Source organism: Nipponia nippon, unplaced genomic scaffold (assembly GCF_047370975.1).
Source record: "Nipponia nippon isolate SJK-2023a ecotype South Korea unplaced genomic scaffold, ASM4737097v1 scaffold_14, whole genome shotgun sequence".
Classification (NCBI taxonomy): domain Eukaryota; kingdom Metazoa; phylum Chordata; class Aves; order Pelecaniformes; family Threskiornithidae; genus Nipponia; species Nipponia nippon.
Genome location: NW_028262330.1, coordinates 2,957,387 through 2,975,622, shown reverse-complemented (window position 1 = coordinate 2,975,622; position 18,236 = coordinate 2,957,387). Strand labels below are relative to the sequence as shown.

Here is an 18,236-nt window from a genome sequence, read left to right as displayed (position 1 = left end):
TCTTCCAAGCTTTGCAATTTTATAATGATTTAACAACCCACCAGAACTGATGGGAGAGTGTAATTGAAATCAATGCGACACAACTCGTATGAATTTTCATTCTTAATATCCTGCAGCCTGGGTGTTGGGGGCGGGATGGGAGGCGGGTGTTTGCTTTGGAAAACGGGGGCAGAACTGGGCTGTTTCAGCCGCTTTATGTTGCTCCGATTGCATCAAGAAAGCAAACGGGTACATCGCAGCCTAACTCCTGCGGATTTCCCCCACGTGCCGGCATGGTCGCACGGAGCAGGCGAGAAGAGAAGTGGCTAGGTGTCTGGCTGGAGTTTGAAATTATTATTTGGACTTATTAGAGTTGTGAAATTTTTACCAGCTCTTCTCTCTTCCCGTAACTTGGTTTAGGACAAATCCACAACAATCAAAACCAGCTTTTCAAAGCAAATAATGCAAATTACAAGCAAATAATGCAAATTACAGGAATTACCTGTAATCTGTCCAGCTGATTTGCAGGCAGATGTTGATTTTTTTTTTTTTTTTTTTTTTTTTGGTTGTTAGGGATCAGTTCATTTCGCTGAGAACGCTCAAAGAGGATGAGGATTTCTTAGGACAACCGCATGATTCCGGAGCCTGCAAGAACAAACAACAGGGCAGGAGAGACTATTATGCAAGTGTACGTCTGCGGCACGATCCCCCAGCGCCCTCAGGAGCGCCACGTCCCGCCGGTGGCCGGTAAGTCCCCGGGGCGGAGCGGCCGCGGCTCGCCGGCGCGGCTGGGAGCCGGAACTCGGCGGCGGGGCCGGGGTTGTCACCGGTAATAGGGTCCCCCAGCGGAGCGCGGCCCGGACCCCGGCGGGGGTAGCACCGGGCGCCGCTCTGCCGCTGGCGCCGGCGGGGGCCGCGCCGTGCCCGCCGGTCCTTCATGAGGGCTGGCCCCGGCCCGGAGGCGGCGGGGGACCGCGGCGAGATGGCGGCTCCGGCCGCCGAGCGGGAGCGGCAGGAGCGGCTGCGGGAGGCGGCGGCGCTGGGGGACGCGGAGGAGGTGCGGCGGCTGGTGGAGCTGGGGGTCAGCCTCAACTCCCAGAACGAAGTCAACGGCTGGTAAGGCTGCCGCCGCCGTGACAGGGGCCGCTCCTCGGGCTGCCCGGAGCTAGCGCTGCGTGGGTCCTCGCTTTCACGTGAAATACGAATCGCTTTGAATTCAGAATGAAATCAAAAGGTCGATCCGCTGCCGAGTGCTCCTCTCTGCAGAGATCTCTCTTCCAACCGGGAAAAAAATGGGGATGCGGCTGATAACCGCCGTTACAAACGCGCGTCCCCATCCCACCTCCCGCTCGGGTCCTGTGCCCTTTGCTGCTTTTCCAGGTCGCTCTGTTGTTACTTTATATTGTACTTTATATTGCCTTTTGTTTTTTTCTTTTTATTTCCCCTGGAAGGGCATGGTGGCAGCCGGAGACAGCACAGGCAGTCAAAACGCAACCCTCGCCTTCCCAACACGTGTTCATAGAATCATAGAATCGTTAAGGTTGGAAAAGACCCTTAAGATCATCGAGTCCAACCGTTAACCTATCGCTGCCAAGTCCACCACTAAACCATGTCCTCGAGCACCACGTCCATCCGTCCTTTAAATACCTCCAGGGATGGAGACTCAACCACTTACGTGGTTCACTTATTGTGTTCATGTCTAACCAGAAATATTTTCTATTAACTCCTAAATCAGGTTTCAAAATGACTTTCCCTTTCAAGCCAGGAACTTGCAGGCTCTTTCAGTGATATATATAAACGCTTTGGTTTTGACATCTCAGTCAGATGCCACCTGATGACACTAAAACCGAGACTTTTCTGTGATAGACACTTGCACAAGTGGGACTCTCTACATGGACACACACACACAAATATGTTATTTGAAGCAGGATGTACAGGGAATGCTCAGGCATTTTTGGAGACTGTTTCCCGTAAGTTCAATTCAGCCTGTATTCACTCTGCTGTACTGTGCTCGAAGTTGTAATTCAAAATAGGAAGAATAAAATTAGGAAAGGAGCTAGACTTAAAGATGAAAGTTCGATCAGCAGTTTTGAGAAGCGTGGGACACTTGCAACTTGAGGTTCAAATTGTGGTGATTAAAATTAGAACTTGTGAAAATTTAAGATAACTGATTCGTAAGATGTTGAATTATCTTAGTAAGATAAACAGCTGCTTGTCCTCAAAATGAGTTTGTATCTAAAACTGGTGCTGATAAAGAAATCTGTCATAAAATCTAATTATTTAAAAAAATAATGACCTGGTAATTTTTAACTATGGCAATAAATGGATCTTTGCTGTTATTTAAATTTGCTTGTAGAATTTAAATTTCTCCCATGAGCTTCTCAGTATGCCTGATGCTAAGAGGTGCAGAGTACTTACATTTTGATGCGTGTGAGGTCCATGGGTAGATGATACTTCTGCATGAGCCACGTGAAATGGGCAGGATGGATCCCAAAATGGATCCCAAAATCCCAGCGCTATTGACGCTTACACGCCTTCTGCACAAACTAAACCTGCAGATTTTACGCTCAAAGCAAACACGGCGACGCTGTCTGCGCTTTTTCCCACGACTTTGGTCCACGCTAGCGTATGACTTGGCAACGCGCTACTTCTGAAGTCATGCAGGCTATTCACGCTCGTTTCACAAGGGGATATTTGTGACAAGTTCAGAAAATACTGCACAGAAAAAAACAAACATGGGCTGAGTTTCATGGAGCTCGCCTCGGATTCGGTGGGACCTTTGGTGTTAAAAATTCAGGAATCCTTTCGGCTGACAAAATTCTTTTATCCTGTTTAAAAATGGCACTTTCTAGTTGAAATGCACAGCCCAACCTTGGAGAGAAAATAGAGGAGTTTACAATATTGCTAGCAATATCACCTCTGAAACACGGATTTTGTAGCACCTTTCCTAGGATAGTCTGTGAAGAAAAATAAAATGTATACATACACTTACATTCATGTCTTTTCAGTTAGATCTAATTCTATATAACCTCTTGCTGCAGTGACTGGTCTCGTTACCTTTAATTCAGAGATCCTTTCTGCCATCAAGATACATTGATGTTAATGGGAAGAAAGTGTAGAATTGAGCCTTTTGTTTCTGCTAAGACAGGTTTATTAAGTCAAAATATGTAACAGCCAACAAGGTTTTTCAAGTCACCTTGTCTTCCCTTGGTTTTATCTGATTTGTATCCCTCCAAAGATCAGATTCTCTCTTTTCTCCCTTATATCCTTCTACACAAGAAAACTGGAATTTTGTACAGAAGGTTGGGAGTTACTGGTCAAGATACAACTTTGCAGTGTAATGACTGTCTCTCAAAAGAAAAAAAAAGGTGGAAAAAGCTTTTTGGAGCTAAACTTTCAACTGAAACTTTTCCCCCTAAGTTTGTTATTTCTCTCTGCTTTATTTTATTTAATTCTTTAAAAAAAAACAAACAACAACTTGGAGAAGGGTTAAGTGTGTTCATTTTTCCACAGAGTTTCCTTCAGCTGGAGCTAGAGAATTAAAATAAAAGAGAAAAGCTAAGGAAAGGTCAAACATCGCTAGAACCTGGGATAGGGAAGAATGGCAAGACTGAACAGCGAGTTCCAATGTGTGTGTCTACCGAGTCCCAAACACTAAGCACTAAAGAAGCTCAGTAGCTTTTAGGATGTTGCTTTACTGTGTCTCCCTACGTCAGCAACTGCAAATAATAATTAAACTAGAAAAGCGATTAGTTCTGTGCATCAGTTACAGATTGCAGAAAGCTAGTTGTCTGCAGATGAAAGCTTGGGAGCTGCTGGTGCAGCAACTGGGCAAAGAACTATGCTTCCAAACTATGCTTCCAGTATTTTGAACATCATTTACTTTCCAAAAAGTGCAAGTCATTGTGCTGACAGCACACTGTGCTCTTCAAAGAGTAAAAATAGCGTCCCAGGGAGGTATCCCTATTAGCGCACATACACGCGCAAAAGCGTTTTAAGTTCAACTTACTCTTTCAAAGATTAAAGTAGCATACACAAGCCTCCTTCTAATATTTGTTTTTCCAGACAAGTTACTAGCTTAATAAATGACAAATTGAAAAGATCTTGAACTTTAAAAATACTGCTGTGGTAGCTTGGTATCAAGAGCATCAGAGCAAGGAAAACTACATCAGCAGGTGTCACTGCAGGCTCCAAAACCAGGGTAAATTTCCAAGGAAGACCGCAATGAAAACCTTTTTATGTTAGTTACGCATTAGGTCTTGTTCTTCTCATGGGCAGCAAGAACGAGTGGAAGTTAGTCTGCCGTAATTCAGGATTTCAAACAGTCTTAACATTTTCCATGTGCAGGACTTGTTTGCACTGGGCATGTAAACGGAACCATGCGCCGGTGGTGGCTTACCTGCTGCACGCCGGTGCTGACAAGGAGATCCTGACGAAGAAGGGAGAAAGGCCGGCCCAGTTAACGTCAAAGAGGGAGATAAGGAAGATGTTGGGAGGTAAACCTATTGGCTATGCGATATGATCGTCAGAGACTGTAGTAAAAGGCTGTTTAAAGCACGTATGTTCCAATCTTTATTTCGCATGTGAAGATACTGTGTTCGGGTTTTAGTAATAACGGTGACTTGGTTTCTAGAGTGTTTACTTGGTAAGAAATCCAAGTGTAAGAAGAGAGAATTACCCACAAAATCTCCATCCAGCTAGCCAAACTTTTTTCTAAATACTGAAAAATTAGAAAAACCGTGTTTTGAAAAATGCCGTGATTAAACCAGTGACAGATGCAGCTTCCTATTTTCAAAAGGGCAACAGGAGAAAACCTCTCAAATTTGTATGAAGCCCTTATATGAGCAACTCCTGATTTTCCTGATGTTCTATGGAGCTTAGGCACTGTGTTGAATAAATCGAAAATGAGCAGCCCAGAGAAACAGCTCATTAAAGGACATCAGCGGAATATTTTTACTGTGTTTTGTAACTGCTGGAGCGGAGTAGGCTTTGCTGCTAGAGGTGATAAGTAATTTGAAATGTGGTCAATTAGCAATCTCTTTCCTCCCCTCTGTATTCCCTTGTCTGTTTTTGTTTTCATTATTGTCTCCCAGCTGTTGAATTGGTAACGTTTCAGCTCTCCCAGAACTGCATGTTCTTTTCCCTTTATCCCCTGCCTTAATATCGAACAGCATATTACCCTTTGTTTTTCATTGCCTTATACATTATGAGGACGATAGCATTATACCACCAGAGACCATGTTACAACATGCTGCCTACGGATTGAAACAAGCCAAACCAAACCAAAAGCACTGTAGCGTTTAGAAGGAAACAGCACCCCCAGAATTACTGGAATCAGACTCTGCTTTTGTGATTACTGTATTGCAACACCTGAGCATGGTTCTGTTTACTGTAGAAAAAAGGTGGAGTGCTTCTTGATTCATCTTTTATCCCGTGATGCTTTTAACACTCCACTCCCTCCTCATGAGAGGAAAAAAAAAAAGCAGCCCCACAGTGCAATAGCAATACTTTTTTTCTTCCCCTTAAATCAGACTTGGAGAATACTGTTTTGTTTGTTTTACAGTGGAGGATGATGAACTCCCAGACGTAAAGGATTCAGATCTGCCAATCATCCCCAATTACCTGGCGAACCCACCTTTCCCTTATGTTTATAACACCATGAGTGACAGCGTTCCGGACCCCCCGGTGAATGGGAGTTTCTCACACTTAGAATCGCAAGATACCGACTCTTCTTCCTTACCCGATGCGGAGACTTGCACCCGTGCATCGTTACAGCATGGGAACGCTGCTCCCGAAGCGGCTGGCAACGGCGGCGTGCCGCCCCTGCCCGGGGGCTGTGCTGCACCACGACACCCAAACCCTCGCCTTCAGAAAGGCCCGGTTTACCAGGGATCTGTCTCTTGGAGCAGAAGTCCCCCTTCGCCAGTTGGATCAAACCAGTCCGTCCCTCAGCAGGAGAACGGCTCCTCTATGGGGCCTGTGCCCGCATTTCAGCCCGTTTTCTTCACAGGAGCTTTTCCACTTAATATGCAAGGTAACAGTAAAAGTCTTTTCTCACTTTTTGTCTCAGAACTTCTGTCACCTCGGACAGTGAAAACGGACTAACCAGGGTTGCGTGTATTCACAGCACTTCTAGAGATTTTTCAGGTTCCCGTGCTTAAGCATTCAGGAAACACTTGAAGAGAATTAGAGGCAGATACCCTGTTTCTGCTGGAACTGTTACTAAAATATTAATGAAAACACTTGCTATTTGTCTCAAATGCTATAAAAGTGTACAGACACCAGGGTAATCTAATTCTCTAAATAGCAAACTCCAAGCTTCAAACAAAGAACGTGAGTACGCAGCCAGGGAGCTCGAGAGAGAACCTCACGTGGCTCAGTGTGCAGACCCGAGTCTGAGGCGCACTGTTGTGTGATCTGCTGTTTCCGCAGGCAAATATTGCCTGGGAAACCTGGAATTCCCATTTCAGTTCAGAATCTCATTCTTGAAATAGAAGCTGTTCTGATGCCGTGAATTAACAAAGAGAAGTTAAAAGAATCCATTTGAATCGTAGTGCCTGATGACCAAAAGAATTAAAAAAAACGAAAGCCAATCTTGGATTGCTCAGGAAATTGATAACCAGTATAACCTTCTGCTTTTAAGTTAGCGTAAATCCAGTAAGGTGAGCATTCACGCCAAGGTTCATACCTGCATAGGCACTGCATTAGATTTGTGATGATTTTTTCACATAGGTTGATGCAAGTCAATCTAATGAAGACTGTGGTCACACAAATGCAGTTGTTTGCTTTCCGAGGGCTCTCATATTGTTACAAACGATACGAATGAGGTTAACAGAACATAGGAATATCTGGAAGTTAGTATAGAGATGTCTTTTCTGATTCCTTTCTACATCTGCCTATTAACGTACCTCTTTATTTCCAATAGAACTGGTGCTTAAAGTTAGAATACAAAACCCCAATCTTCGAGAAAATGACTTCATCGAAATCGAACTGGACAGACAAGAGCTGACCTATAAGGAACTGCTCCGAGTGAGCTGCCGTGAGCTGGGTGTTAACCCTGAGCACGTACAGAAGATCAGAAAATTACCAAATACAATGTTAAGAAAGGTAAGAACTCTACATTTTTGAAGTGCAGTAACTTATAAAAAAGATTTTCAGGTTACCATTAAAAAGGAATAATTTGTTGGTCACCTGCATAGGCCCATGTTGGAAAAAAAAACCCAAAACCAAACCAAACACCTCACTTCGATTTTCAGCACTTAGTAGTTGTTTTTTTTTTTTTTTTAGTAAAAAAGGTTCCCAAGTTTCTTGATCATTTCCTGTCATAAACATTGGGCATTGAGCCCAATTCATATCTGATTTTGCTACTGTGGTCCTCAGTTCAGTGCAATACAGCACTGACCTGTCATCAGCATTTAACAGGCCTGCGGGACTCGAGTGAGTTCTGCTAGTTCGGTAAGGACTGTATGCAGTCCTTTCAAAAAACAGAAGGGTGTTTCAGAATTATTCTGAGCGCAGGTCTCCCAGCGTAACTGGCTTTTCACTTCCGTGACACTCATCTGGGCAGCAAACAGAAAAGGGCCCTGCTGACCTGTTTTACTCATTCACCGCTGACCTTTCTTTCACTCTCCAGTCCCTCCAGTGCGTTGCTGGTGGCAGTCGGGGAGCTAATCTGGTTAGTACTAGATTGATAGACTTCACTAGTGCGTCTTCACTGACCATGAGGTGACTTAGTCTTTGTTAGTCAAGAAGCGGGGGAAAAAAAAGACAGACATAAGCCATTCTGTCACTTGCCTCCTTCGGTTGTTGTTGGAAGGACTGTTTATTTCCAGCTCCGATTACTTCAGGCTCTGTGGGTAGGGCTGCAGGACACTTACTGTTCCGTGAGGCGATACAAAACTGATCCCGTTCGGTGCTGTTTAGCAGCAGGGCCCTGCTGCGGCGGGGCTCGGAGCTCGAGCCCGGGCTGTGGGAGGGCACCTTCCACCGCTGCCTGAAGACCCTGCCTGAGCCGGTGCTCCCGTGGCGTCGGGGGGCCGAAGCTGCGCGCGGGACCTCTGGGGGTAGAGGCAAGCATCGATTCGTGAGCTGCTGAGAATTACCAAGGGGGGGAAGGAGGAGCTGGGGGTGGCACGCAGTAGATCTTTACAAGTGTAATTCCACTAATCGCTTGCACTCACCGTCAGTACTGCACTCCTCCTAAAAACAGACATAAGCGAGCAGCTGAATACGATCCCGGAATAAACGTAAGATGCAACAGGATGTCTGCTTTCCAGTTTACTGTAAAGAACTGTCATATTTGTGGATAAATACATACCTTTTGTTAGTATGAGCCTATTAGTTTAACTTACCTCTGCAAAACCGAACAGTCGGTTTATCACCTAACAACTCACTGTATTTATTTAAAGGACAAAGATGTTGCAAGGCTACAGGATTTCCAAGAACTGGAGCTTGTCCTAACAGTAAGCGACAAAAACTTACTTTTCAGAGTCCCCACGCTTTCTGAACGGAGTGGTTATAACAAGAAGGCATCAGAACTGACGTATTAATTGTTTAAAGACTAAACCAGAAGATTTGTATCTCTCCTTTTAACGTTACGTTTGACATACAGTATCTATAAGGGCTAACGATGGGGGAAAAAAAAAAAATCTATTTTGTTAACCTTGAAATAAACTAAAGATGTTGCGCACAGTTACAGCCTCTAGTTAAGCTAAGAGTAATGAGTCTGATACGAAAGTAGCTTAATGCCAAGGAAGTATTGGTAGAACTATCTGTTAATGCAACACTTTTCCTTACAAAAATCTCGGTGTACTGTAGAGTTAGCAGCTCTCAGGGAAAGGCTTACCTTAAACTGTTCCAATAATTTGTTTGCTATAAAATAGCAGAGGTACTCAAGCTAAAGAACCTGCCACGAAACCCATTTAATACGTGTACTGGGTCCATTACCATTACCATTCACTTTTCAGATCATGTATTTTAAGTCATCTCTTATTTAGAAGGAAAAAACCAGAAGGGTTTGAATCTGTGGAAGAAGCACAAAACTATGTCTAGTTTAAATACTACCAAGTGACTTATTACCTGTGATTTCTTAATCCCTGTTTACACTTTTCCCTATGTCTCAGGTTGAAAACAAAAAGTGATAGTAATTATCCAAATCATAAATATGCTCTCAACCAAAATCCCTTTTATTGTTGTCTGTCAATACACAGTATTGACATGTGCAATTTAAAATACTATTTTTGTTACTGCATTGAACACATTTCTCCAATGCTGCTTTAATTTCCCCTTCTAAAAGCACAAAAATTGTAATTTTATTTTCCTTTTACCTCTACATTCCTGAGAAAGATCGCATCTTGAAACTTCAAAGTTGCCTGTGTAAAAAGAAACTAGTGAAATGCCCAGGGTTTTCTGGGCTGATACTAAATCTTGATGTTCCTATGCAATGTATTTTCTTTTTTTCCAATGCCTTGTGTTTACCCACGCTGCTTACTGAAAAACCACTTTTCCTGTTCCTGTTGCGTAAAATTCAGAATTAAGACTACTTTGCTATGAAATTCTGGAATAAATAAATTGGAAAGTATTTAAGAGCTGGATTTGATCTAATTTTTTAGGATATTAGTATTTACTCAGTCACCTGCATTTGAGGAAGAGTTTGCTCTGCTAGCCCGACTGTAAAAGTATGTCGTATGAATTAGATGAATGAACTAAAGTACGAGGTGTAACAGGCAGACAGAAGGTACCCAACCGGACTGAATTCCCCACTTTTTCTTTGTCTTCCCCCTCCCTTTCCCCCAGTTTCTTTGGAAACTGGAGCAACCAAAGTATTTTATGGTCTTGTCTAAAAATTGAGAGCCCGTTAGCCGGACCTGTGAATGGGATTTACAGAAGTTTGTTCCTCCCCTGCAGTCAGGGCGGTCACCCCGTTACAGCTGACGCCACGGGAGCTGGCGCCCAGACTTACCCCCGCTCTCTCTTTCTCGTCCGGCGAGGAGTAAGTACTTTGTGCGTGGGGAAGCGGCTTCCGCAGGCGTGACTGGGCGCGCAGGAGGGAGCCCTCTCCCAGTTCCCTCGTAGGCGGATGTCCAGCGTTCACCTGGAAGCACAGATCCGTGCAAACACGCCCAGGTCCTGTGTCCCAGTTAGCTAGCCTGAAGCTCCGTCTCCGAAGGCCAACAGAACATCTTGTCACAACAAAACGGCCTCTTCTGAAAAGGGCTGGAGGTCAAATGCGGTCTGAGTCATTGGCAATATCTATTTTTTATACCAAATTGCTGGCGGTGCATTAACTGCTGTATAACGGAATAGCAGAACTGTTGTTCCTCGGCTGGCGCTTTGCCGATCGCGCTCTCCCTGGCGCAGAGCAGGCAGGGATTAGGCATCGGCTGTGGAAACGCCAGCGAAAGCCACGCCGGTACCGGGATTAACCAGCCAGACCTGCTCGCAAACAGCTCCGCTCCTGGGGTGATGCCTGCGTTGTTACGCTGATTATCTTGCACAGATGCTGATCGCTATCTATGCATTCAGAGGAATATTTTTATACCTTATGCAGTTTATACGTAGAAGATGCTATTAACACTCCTAACAATCTGAGCAGTGTATAACCGTGACATTACTGTGTGTGATAAATAATTCATCACTTTGTGCTCTGCTATATGAAATGTTAACGTCAAATGAATGCTTGGCTGCAGACTCTTGTTTCTATTTAAGAAGCATTATTTGTAAGAATTAATAAATGATTATTTTTGTCTTCTCAAAGTTTTTCTGACCTTTACTTATGGAACAGCAGGAACTTTTTCTTGCCGGGTAGGTTTCTAGCGTGCTCGGTGGAGGAAGTGAACAACTAAAGCAAAAGACATTCTATCAGATTCTAGCAGCAAATATTGTTTAAGCACAGCACTCCCCTTATCTGCGGAGGCTTGGTTATCAGTAATAAGGTAGATATTTATTTCTGCAAAAGAAATCACATATTATTTCAGGTGATTAAGTGTGGAATGAGATAAATTATATACACATCCGCTCAGCACGCACGTTCAGCTTACGTGGAGACTTACTCATAGTGACTTTATACATGAGAGGGAAAGCAAAATGGGAATCCTTCCGTGCCAGTCCTGGCCCTGCAGGCTTACGGGGAGCCTGCTAAATCGGCAGAAATTGTGTAGTTAATGGTTTCTATAAAGCTGTCTGTAGGTTTAGTTTTAAATACACGTTACTTGTAATTCTTACGCTGAAGAGGAATTTTTTAATGCTGGAGTTGCGCTGGGCAGGGATAGCAGAGGTCCCGGTAGCTCCCAGCCTGGAAGCCGGAGCCTTCCACCCCCTCGTCCTGGGGGAAACGCCAAAGGAGCAGCTCGGAACCACTCAGGGATCACACATTATTTCACTATTTTTCAGCCGAGTCACTGCTTAACTGGGCCTGTCTTTCCACTTCAAAACCAATGAATCCTTGTGCAGAAAACAGACAAACCAGGCGTGTTTTGTACCATTAATATAATTTACTAACTATAAACCTGAATACAGTACACATTGCCCTGTCATACATACATTTTCTTGGCAGAATGTTTGGGAAAAAAGCATATAGGAAAATACTTTATGTATATAGAAAATATTTAAAAATATAAAATTCACTTTCTGGTCCTCATAACTGTAAAATACTTTGTTCACATATCACAAGTTTAGTCTACTACAAAAACTGTTTCGTAAAGTACAGTACATTCACAAGTCACTTTTGTGGCAAGTCAGTAATATTAAAAAAACCCAAAAAACCCAACCCAAAACCCAAGGGGTCGTCTTTTCATGCTAGTCCAGCATCTTTGGCCATACTGTAGAAAATACCCTTTGACGCTATAAGGCTTGCGGGTGTATCGAATTCGGCTATGGTCCCGTTGTCTAGAACAAGAACCCTGCGCAAAACAAAAGGTGGCGGGTGAGGGGGAAGATAGGTTAGAGAATTCCTCGCAAGAAATGCGATATCCCTTTCGGCGACACAGCAAACTGCTCTAATCTTTGCCTTGCCCTTGTTTTGCTCAGTTATTTTCACACCTTGAAACACAACCGATGAGGAACATTCTCCCTGAGCTGCCCTTTCATTTAAAAAGGTACAGGGCAGTCACTGCCTCCCAGGGGTAATAAGACAGGGGGAAAAAAGTGTCATACTGGTAGTTCTGGAATTGAAAATATAGTACCAGAAAGCCAAGGAGATAAAAGCTCATGAAGTATAGTAATATATTTTAAAGTAATTAATGTGACATGATGGTAGTGAAAAAGTTACAGCGGCTGCTAGTTGAAAAAGGATCCGTAAGCTTGCTGACAGCGCCATTAACGGAACTGGGCAGTATCTCTGGCGCAGCTCTGGTTAGGGAATACAGCGCCTGTCGGGTCTGGATATTCTAGGATTATGTGGCTTAAACACCATTGCTTACATCCGACCTGACAAGAGCGTCAGTGTGACTACCTAGAGCCAAACCAGACCCTTCTAAGTGCTGCTGCACATACCCAGTACAGCGGTGAGCCCCCCGCCACGCACCATTAAGAGATTTTTACCTTGTGTAATCCATAATCGTGTTCAGCCTGTGCGCTATTGTCAGCACCGTGCAGTCTTCAAACTGCGTCCTAATTGTCATCTGGATAAGATCATCCGTCTCCAGATCGATAGCTGCTGTCGCTTCGTCTAGGATCAAGACCCTTGTCTTGCGAAGCAGTGCCCTTGCCAGGCAGACGAGCTGCCTTTGGCCGACGCTGCAAGCAGAGGCAGGGCTGTCAGAAAGGAGGCCCCACTGCCCGTCGCTCTCCGCTGCTCAGAATCACTTCTGCTAGAGCAGATTACTCCTCAGGTAAAGTTACCGAACAAACACAAAATAGTATTTAGCAAACAGCCCAGTCTGTCCGCCCTAGAGCTCATAAATACAGATGGCAGCGTTACTCAGCTAGTTTTAGCCCACGGGCTGGCTTACTGCCTGCCCCAGTGCTGCCAGCGCCACCGATGCCCCTTTCTGTCACTGCGACGGAAGCCAGGGGAACCGACGATCGCAATGCTTCTGCCTGATTTTTCAGAAACAGACACAGTTGCAACAACACTGAGCATACGCAAACTTAAAAAAAAAAAAAAAAAGAAAAAAGAGAAGGAAAAAAGAAGAAAAAAGATCTGGTACTGTTAATTCCTTTCTACCACCAAAAAAAAAAAAAAAAAAAAGATCTGGGCAGCCCCCACCTCCTCCCCTGCCACAAGAGCACCCAGACACAGCCTCTGCCTCTCGGGACGAGGAAGGAGCTGAACATTCATCGCATACATCATCTGGTTACACCACCGTTTCAGCACATCAAAGCACGGCATTTTATCATGCTCATTCACGTCTTCGTGGGTCTTCCAAATAATAATGGAAAATAAACATTGCTCAAGTGTCAGTTTAGGCAGGGGACTCTTATTCAGCACAGCAGTTATCTATGTTATCATGGCATTTCCCTTCCTACCCCACCATGTTTAAGGGACTGCCTGTTCCTAATACCCTGCCATCCTGCGACTTCTTTCTTTACTGGTAGGACAGGATTTTGGTTTGGGAGAAATCCTTCCCAGCAGCTGTCCTGCTTTTGGTGGGGACAGAGTTAACTTTCTTCCTAGTAGCTGGTATAGCGCTGTGTTTTGGATTTAGGATGAGAATAATGTCGATAACACACTGATGTTTTAGCTGTTGCTAAGCCGTGCTTACACTAAGTCAAGGACTTTGCAGCTTCCCCTGCTCTGCCCGGTGCACAAGGAGCTGGGAGGGGGCACAGCCAGGACAGCGACCCAGACTGGCCATAGGGCTATTCCATACCGTATGACCAGTATATAAACTGGGGGAGTCAGTGGCAGGGCAGCAATCGCTGCCTGGGGACGGGCTGGGCATCGGTCAGCAGGTGGCAAGCAATTGCACTGTGCATCGCTTGTTTTGTATGTTCTTTTATCATTATTATTATTTTCTCTTCCTCTGCTATCCTATTAAACCGTCTTTATCTCAACTCACGGGTTTTACGGTTTTTTTGTCCGATTCCCTCCCCCACCCCACCGCCGGGGGAGGGCGAGCGAGCGGCTCTGTGGTGCTCAGTTGCCGACTGGGTTAAACCACGACAGCAGCGAAGAAGAATCAGATCCTTCGTGGCAGAGGCAGAACAGCAGGCAAATGTCTGAGCCTTAGTGCTTTTCTTGAAACAGGAATAGGTGGCTAAATCATTTCAGACACAACAGACTACAGTGTAAACCCGTGCTCAAGTGTTGCTCACTGTTACAGCTGAATGAAAGCTATGTGTACGTTTCTACTCCAAGCATTCCTTACCTAAGATTTTCTCCACCTTCTGAGCATTCATAGTCCAACATGGATGGCTGACTGCTGACAAACCTCTTCAAATGGGACAGTTCAAGAGCTTTCCATATGTCTTCATCTGTATACTTATTAAATGGATCCAGGTTCATCCTCAATGTTCCAGAAAAGAGAACAGGATCCTGGATATAAAACCAACTTCCATTAGACAAGTGCTTTAGCTGTTCTAAGCACAGATATTATGAGTTACTGCTTTGAAGTCTCCACTGCGTTGCAGATAGGCCACCTCCCAGTCCCATCCGCTCTGGAAATACATTACGTTATACACACTTAAAACTCAAGTTCCAACTGTAAAGATGGTTTATCCTAAATCCTGTTTTATCAACCAGCATCACCTTACAAGGTGGCAGGACAGGACCACTTACAGTATAAATAGTTTGTTTTTCTGAAACAATTTTCTGAGTGTAACAAAGCATTTCCCTCTGTGGATAAACCATTATTTATGGTTTGCTAAGCTGTTAGAGATCCTTCATTTACTGTGCTACACAGAAACCCTACCTGAGGAATAATTGTTAGCCTCGATCGAAGGTCATGGAGACCAATCTCTGAAATTTTCACACCATCGATTTTAATTTCCCCTTTTACAGCTTCCAAGATCCTAAAGAGACAGAGCGTCATGGAGGACTTCCCTGCTCCAGTTCTGCCAACAATTCCAATCTACAACAAATCGCAAGTTTAACAACAAAGCAGATATAGTTAAAACCAAAACAAAACCCAACAAAACCCCCCAAACAACCTCCAAGATTCCTCGAAGAGGTTTGACACAAGATCTGAATCTCAGACAGAATGTAAGCACCCTTCCCTAGAAACCCGTGTCATACCCTGTAACGTATATATTGCCATTCCCGTAATTTGAATGATATAGCATATAAACATGTACCTAGGCCTAGAGCCATCCTACGTAACTTTGGGTGATGAGCTGAAGTACCCATGTTAGGAGTCCAATCACTCAAGGACAAGAAATAAAGGCTTTCCAGAGGGCAATTCAGACTTTACGGTAAGCACGTGTATCTCCATTCCAGAAGGCAGCTGTCATCCTGTCTGCTTACTATAAGGATAATTCTCTTCTCTTTTAATAACAGCCTGTTCAGCGGAGGACTTTCCCATGCTAATTGTTCTGTCACCAGCACACAAACCCCAGAACTTTCTATTGAAGCATGAAGAAACGCATCTCCCAGGACAAAGACAATTTCCTAATTAAGGAAGCAAAGAACGTCACTTCCTTCCTCGCCAAAAATTTCACAGGGAAAGCCAGAGAGCGGAAAAAGCTGGAATTCCTTCACCCATCTGCACTGCTTCAGAAAAGCGTTCTTGTCGCTGAATTTTTGTCACTTGCGCTGGTTCCTCCTACATGGTGTACGGTAGCCTGTTACCAGCCTAACTTGGGAAGTCCAGACAGTCCCATGCAAGTGGTCCTACTGCTTCCAGCCTGGAGGATGCTGGCACAGCGACAGCATGGTTGTTGCTGCTGGCTCCTGCAATGCCAGCTTGAGAAGGTCTCCACCACTGGGACAGGTGTGCTTGTAGACCCTGTCCTCTACTCCATGGTTGTCACTGGAGGCCCAGAGCAAAGTTCTAGCAAAGACATACTGCTGGTAACTCACCTTTTCTCCACCGTGCACTTTGAGGTTTAGACCCTTCAGCACTAGATCCAGGCCCTTCCTGTACCTCACTGAATAATTCACGAACTCCAGCTCTCCCTTGGACGGCCAGTCTTCTGGGGGACTCTTGCCCTCAATGATCCAGGGAGCCTAAGGAAAACAGAAGTCAGAAATGCCTCATATAGGTTTAAGAAAAAATAATTCAAACTCAGATACAAACGTTAACATTCGTGGGTTACTAGAAATACATCTGATAAATCTCCATTATCAAATAAATTTATAAAATAAATTTATAATAATGGGGGAAAAACATGGATTGCTAATTATCTACCCATTTTGGTCTTTGTTGTGAAGTTTACAGGGAAAAAAGGCTGAGCATATAGGGCCAAATCCTCAATGGATATAAATTTACTTTTTTTCCGTTGACTTTAATACAACACTGCTTGTTTCATGCCAGCTCAAGCTCTGGCTTGTAACATGTATCATGCACCTGGTCTAGCTTCCTTTTAGCTTCCAGATTAAATACTTGATCTCCAGAACCGTACACTGCAGCTCTCCTCAGATCCTCCGTTTCCTAGTTCTTAGTCTCCCATCACGTACACGGGGCTAACAAAACCCAGTGTGTCCACAGAGCAGCAGATTTCCCAGCATAGCTCCATCCGCCACCTTTAAGTCTTTGGCACCAAAAGCAGATGGTTGGATGATTTTCCTGAATCAGGCAGTACAGTGATCCCAGAGATGATCTTCTCTCATGGGAGACGAGGACTGATTAAGCCGATTAAACAGAAATACTATTGAAAACATGCGCATAGCCCGATAATTGTACTGCAGCTGTGCTCACTAGCAGGATCACAGCATCATCCACGCAGGTAGGACTACGCATCGAACACTTCAAACCCAATGGGAGCAATATTCTGATGGTGAGACTCATCTCTGTTGTGCTATAGCCACTCACAGTAGCAGAAAATGAGATGCGAAGCACAGGCTGCATGACAGCAGTAATAATTTGGAGCTGTGACAGCATAAATTACAGTTCAGAGCGTGACATTTGTTCAGGTTAAATGATAACACTCTCAGAGCAGGAACTGTCTCTCAAGAGTCTAAAGAAAGACCATGTAAATATGTGTGCATTAAAATTTCACCATGCTTGTTGGTGAGCATGCTGGACGCTTGGTAGCTGACCTCTGTTTCAGTTTCTGAATACTCTTTTATTCTTTCAACAGCCACGATGTTAGTTTCAAGTTCAGAAGTCATTCGGACCATCCAATTCAGAGACAAGGTCACCTTGGAGAAGACAAGGAAGAAAATATCACCCACGGAGGAACAACAGATTTAATAATAATAACAACAAAACCAGGCACTGCTATTAAGACATGGTTTCCCATTAATGTTACAAACAGAATAATGACCTTTGCACTGACATTAATACAGTTACTGGGACAAGAAGCCTACAGATAATCAGGTGTTGCCATGAAGAAGCATATGCCTCCCACGGTGATTTAACAAATGGCCCTCTCAAAAAAGTTGCTTGGAAGTCATTCCCCTAGCCATGGGTCTCACTGGAAAACCGCTAACAGCAATCCTGCACACTCATGGTATCTAAAAAGCTTCTGGCAAGAGTGAGGCCATTAAATCTCTTAAACTGTCCAGAGCTGGTGTGAGTACAGTTTATCTCGCCTATTTATGAATCCTACCGATCTGCCTGTGATTACCTGGACACACCGATGGGCTATGCGGCAGGCACGATGCAGGACATGCTGAGCCCAGGCTGCTCAAATGACCTGTTCTTGGTGGGTGCACCTGACACTTCCTGAGCTTCCTGCATGCCGCTGCTGGGGATACTGGGGTGCAGCACAACCTCGATGCTCCCAAAGTGCCCTGAAGTCCTACTGCATGTGAGCTTGCCGATGGTCTGTCAGCATTCAGTGCAAATCTCTACTGTTTCCAGATGTCCCACAACTCATTTTTATTACTCCCTTATTAACTTCAGCTTTAACAAGCACTTAAATTATTGCCAATGTATCCATACCATCTACAAAAATGCAAACCCGTCAACGAACAGAAAGCTATAGTACATACCTGTAACGCATAAGATACTGAAAGTCCTACCAAGCCAGCATTCAGGCTGTTTTTACCAATCACAGCAAAAAGGGCAGCAAAAAGGACGATACAGTTCCCCACAAATTCAACTCGAACACCCAGCCACCTGGTAAAAAGGCAGACGTAAGCAGAGTGGTAAATGGTTGCTTGGATCAGTTATGCAAACACAGGATTACCTAAGTGGAAACAAGAAGCTATATGC

General features: G+C 44.4%; 2 protein-coding genes across 5 annotated transcripts in view; one reads left to right on the top strand and one right to left on the bottom strand.

The window, feature by feature from the left end:
- Positions 1–362: 362 nt before the first annotated feature.
- LOC104020737 (ankyrin repeat domain-containing protein 40) lies at positions 363–9,564 on the top strand. 2 transcript variants are annotated; one of them, XM_009474195.2, is made up of 5 exons: positions 363–726; positions 4,327–4,475; positions 5,543–6,013; positions 6,905–7,086; positions 8,388–9,564. In XM_009474195.2, the coding sequence occupies exons 1-5, from the start codon at positions 512–514 to the stop codon at positions 8,526–8,528; spliced, it is 1,158 nt and encodes a 385-aa protein (XP_009472470.2). In that variant the 5' UTR covers positions 363–511; the 3' UTR covers positions 8,529–9,564. The 2 variants fall into 2 exon arrangements, with proteins under 2 accessions (XP_009472470.2, XP_087607267.1); XM_087751141.1 differs by lacking the exon at positions 363–726 and adding an exon at positions 733–1,095.
- Positions 9,565–11,440: 1,876 nt separating this feature from the next.
- Positions 11,441–18,236, bottom strand: part of ABCC3 (ATP binding cassette subfamily C member 3) — a 51,448-nt gene continuing 44,652 nt past the window's right edge. The window contains exons 25-31 of one of the 3 annotated variants that reach the window (XM_087750654.1): positions 18,014–18,140; positions 17,117–17,218; positions 15,938–16,084; positions 14,832–14,990; positions 14,289–14,455; positions 12,520–12,714; positions 11,441–11,879 (exon numbers count right to left, since the gene is read on the bottom strand). In XM_087750654.1, coding sequence (XP_087606780.1) covers positions 11,771–11,879; positions 12,520–12,714; positions 14,289–14,455; positions 14,832–14,990; positions 15,938–16,084; positions 17,117–17,218; positions 18,014–18,140 — 1,006 coding nt within the window. In that variant the 3' untranslated portion in view covers positions 11,441–11,770. Of the gene's footprint in view, positions 11,880–12,519; positions 12,715–14,288; positions 14,456–14,831; positions 14,991–15,937; positions 16,085–17,076; positions 17,219–18,013; positions 18,141–18,236 lie in introns of those variants that run through there. The other 2 variants (XR_015703195.1, XM_087750655.1) reach the window with 2 other exon arrangements.

Bases quoted from the DNA above. Each gene is read 5' to 3' on its own strand.
- LOC104020737 (XM_009474195.2), top strand. From the start codon at position 512: ATGTTGATTTTTTTTTTTTTTTTTTTTTTTTTGGTTGTTAGGGATCAG. The intron at 4,476-5,542 runs GTAAACCTATTG...TTTGTTTTACAG, and splicing joins GATAAGGAAGATGTTGGGAG to TGGAGGATGATGAACTCCCA. The intron at 7,087-8,387 runs GTAAGAACTCTA...ATTTATTTAAAG, and splicing joins CAAATACAATGTTAAGAAAG to GACAAAGATGTTGCAAGGCT.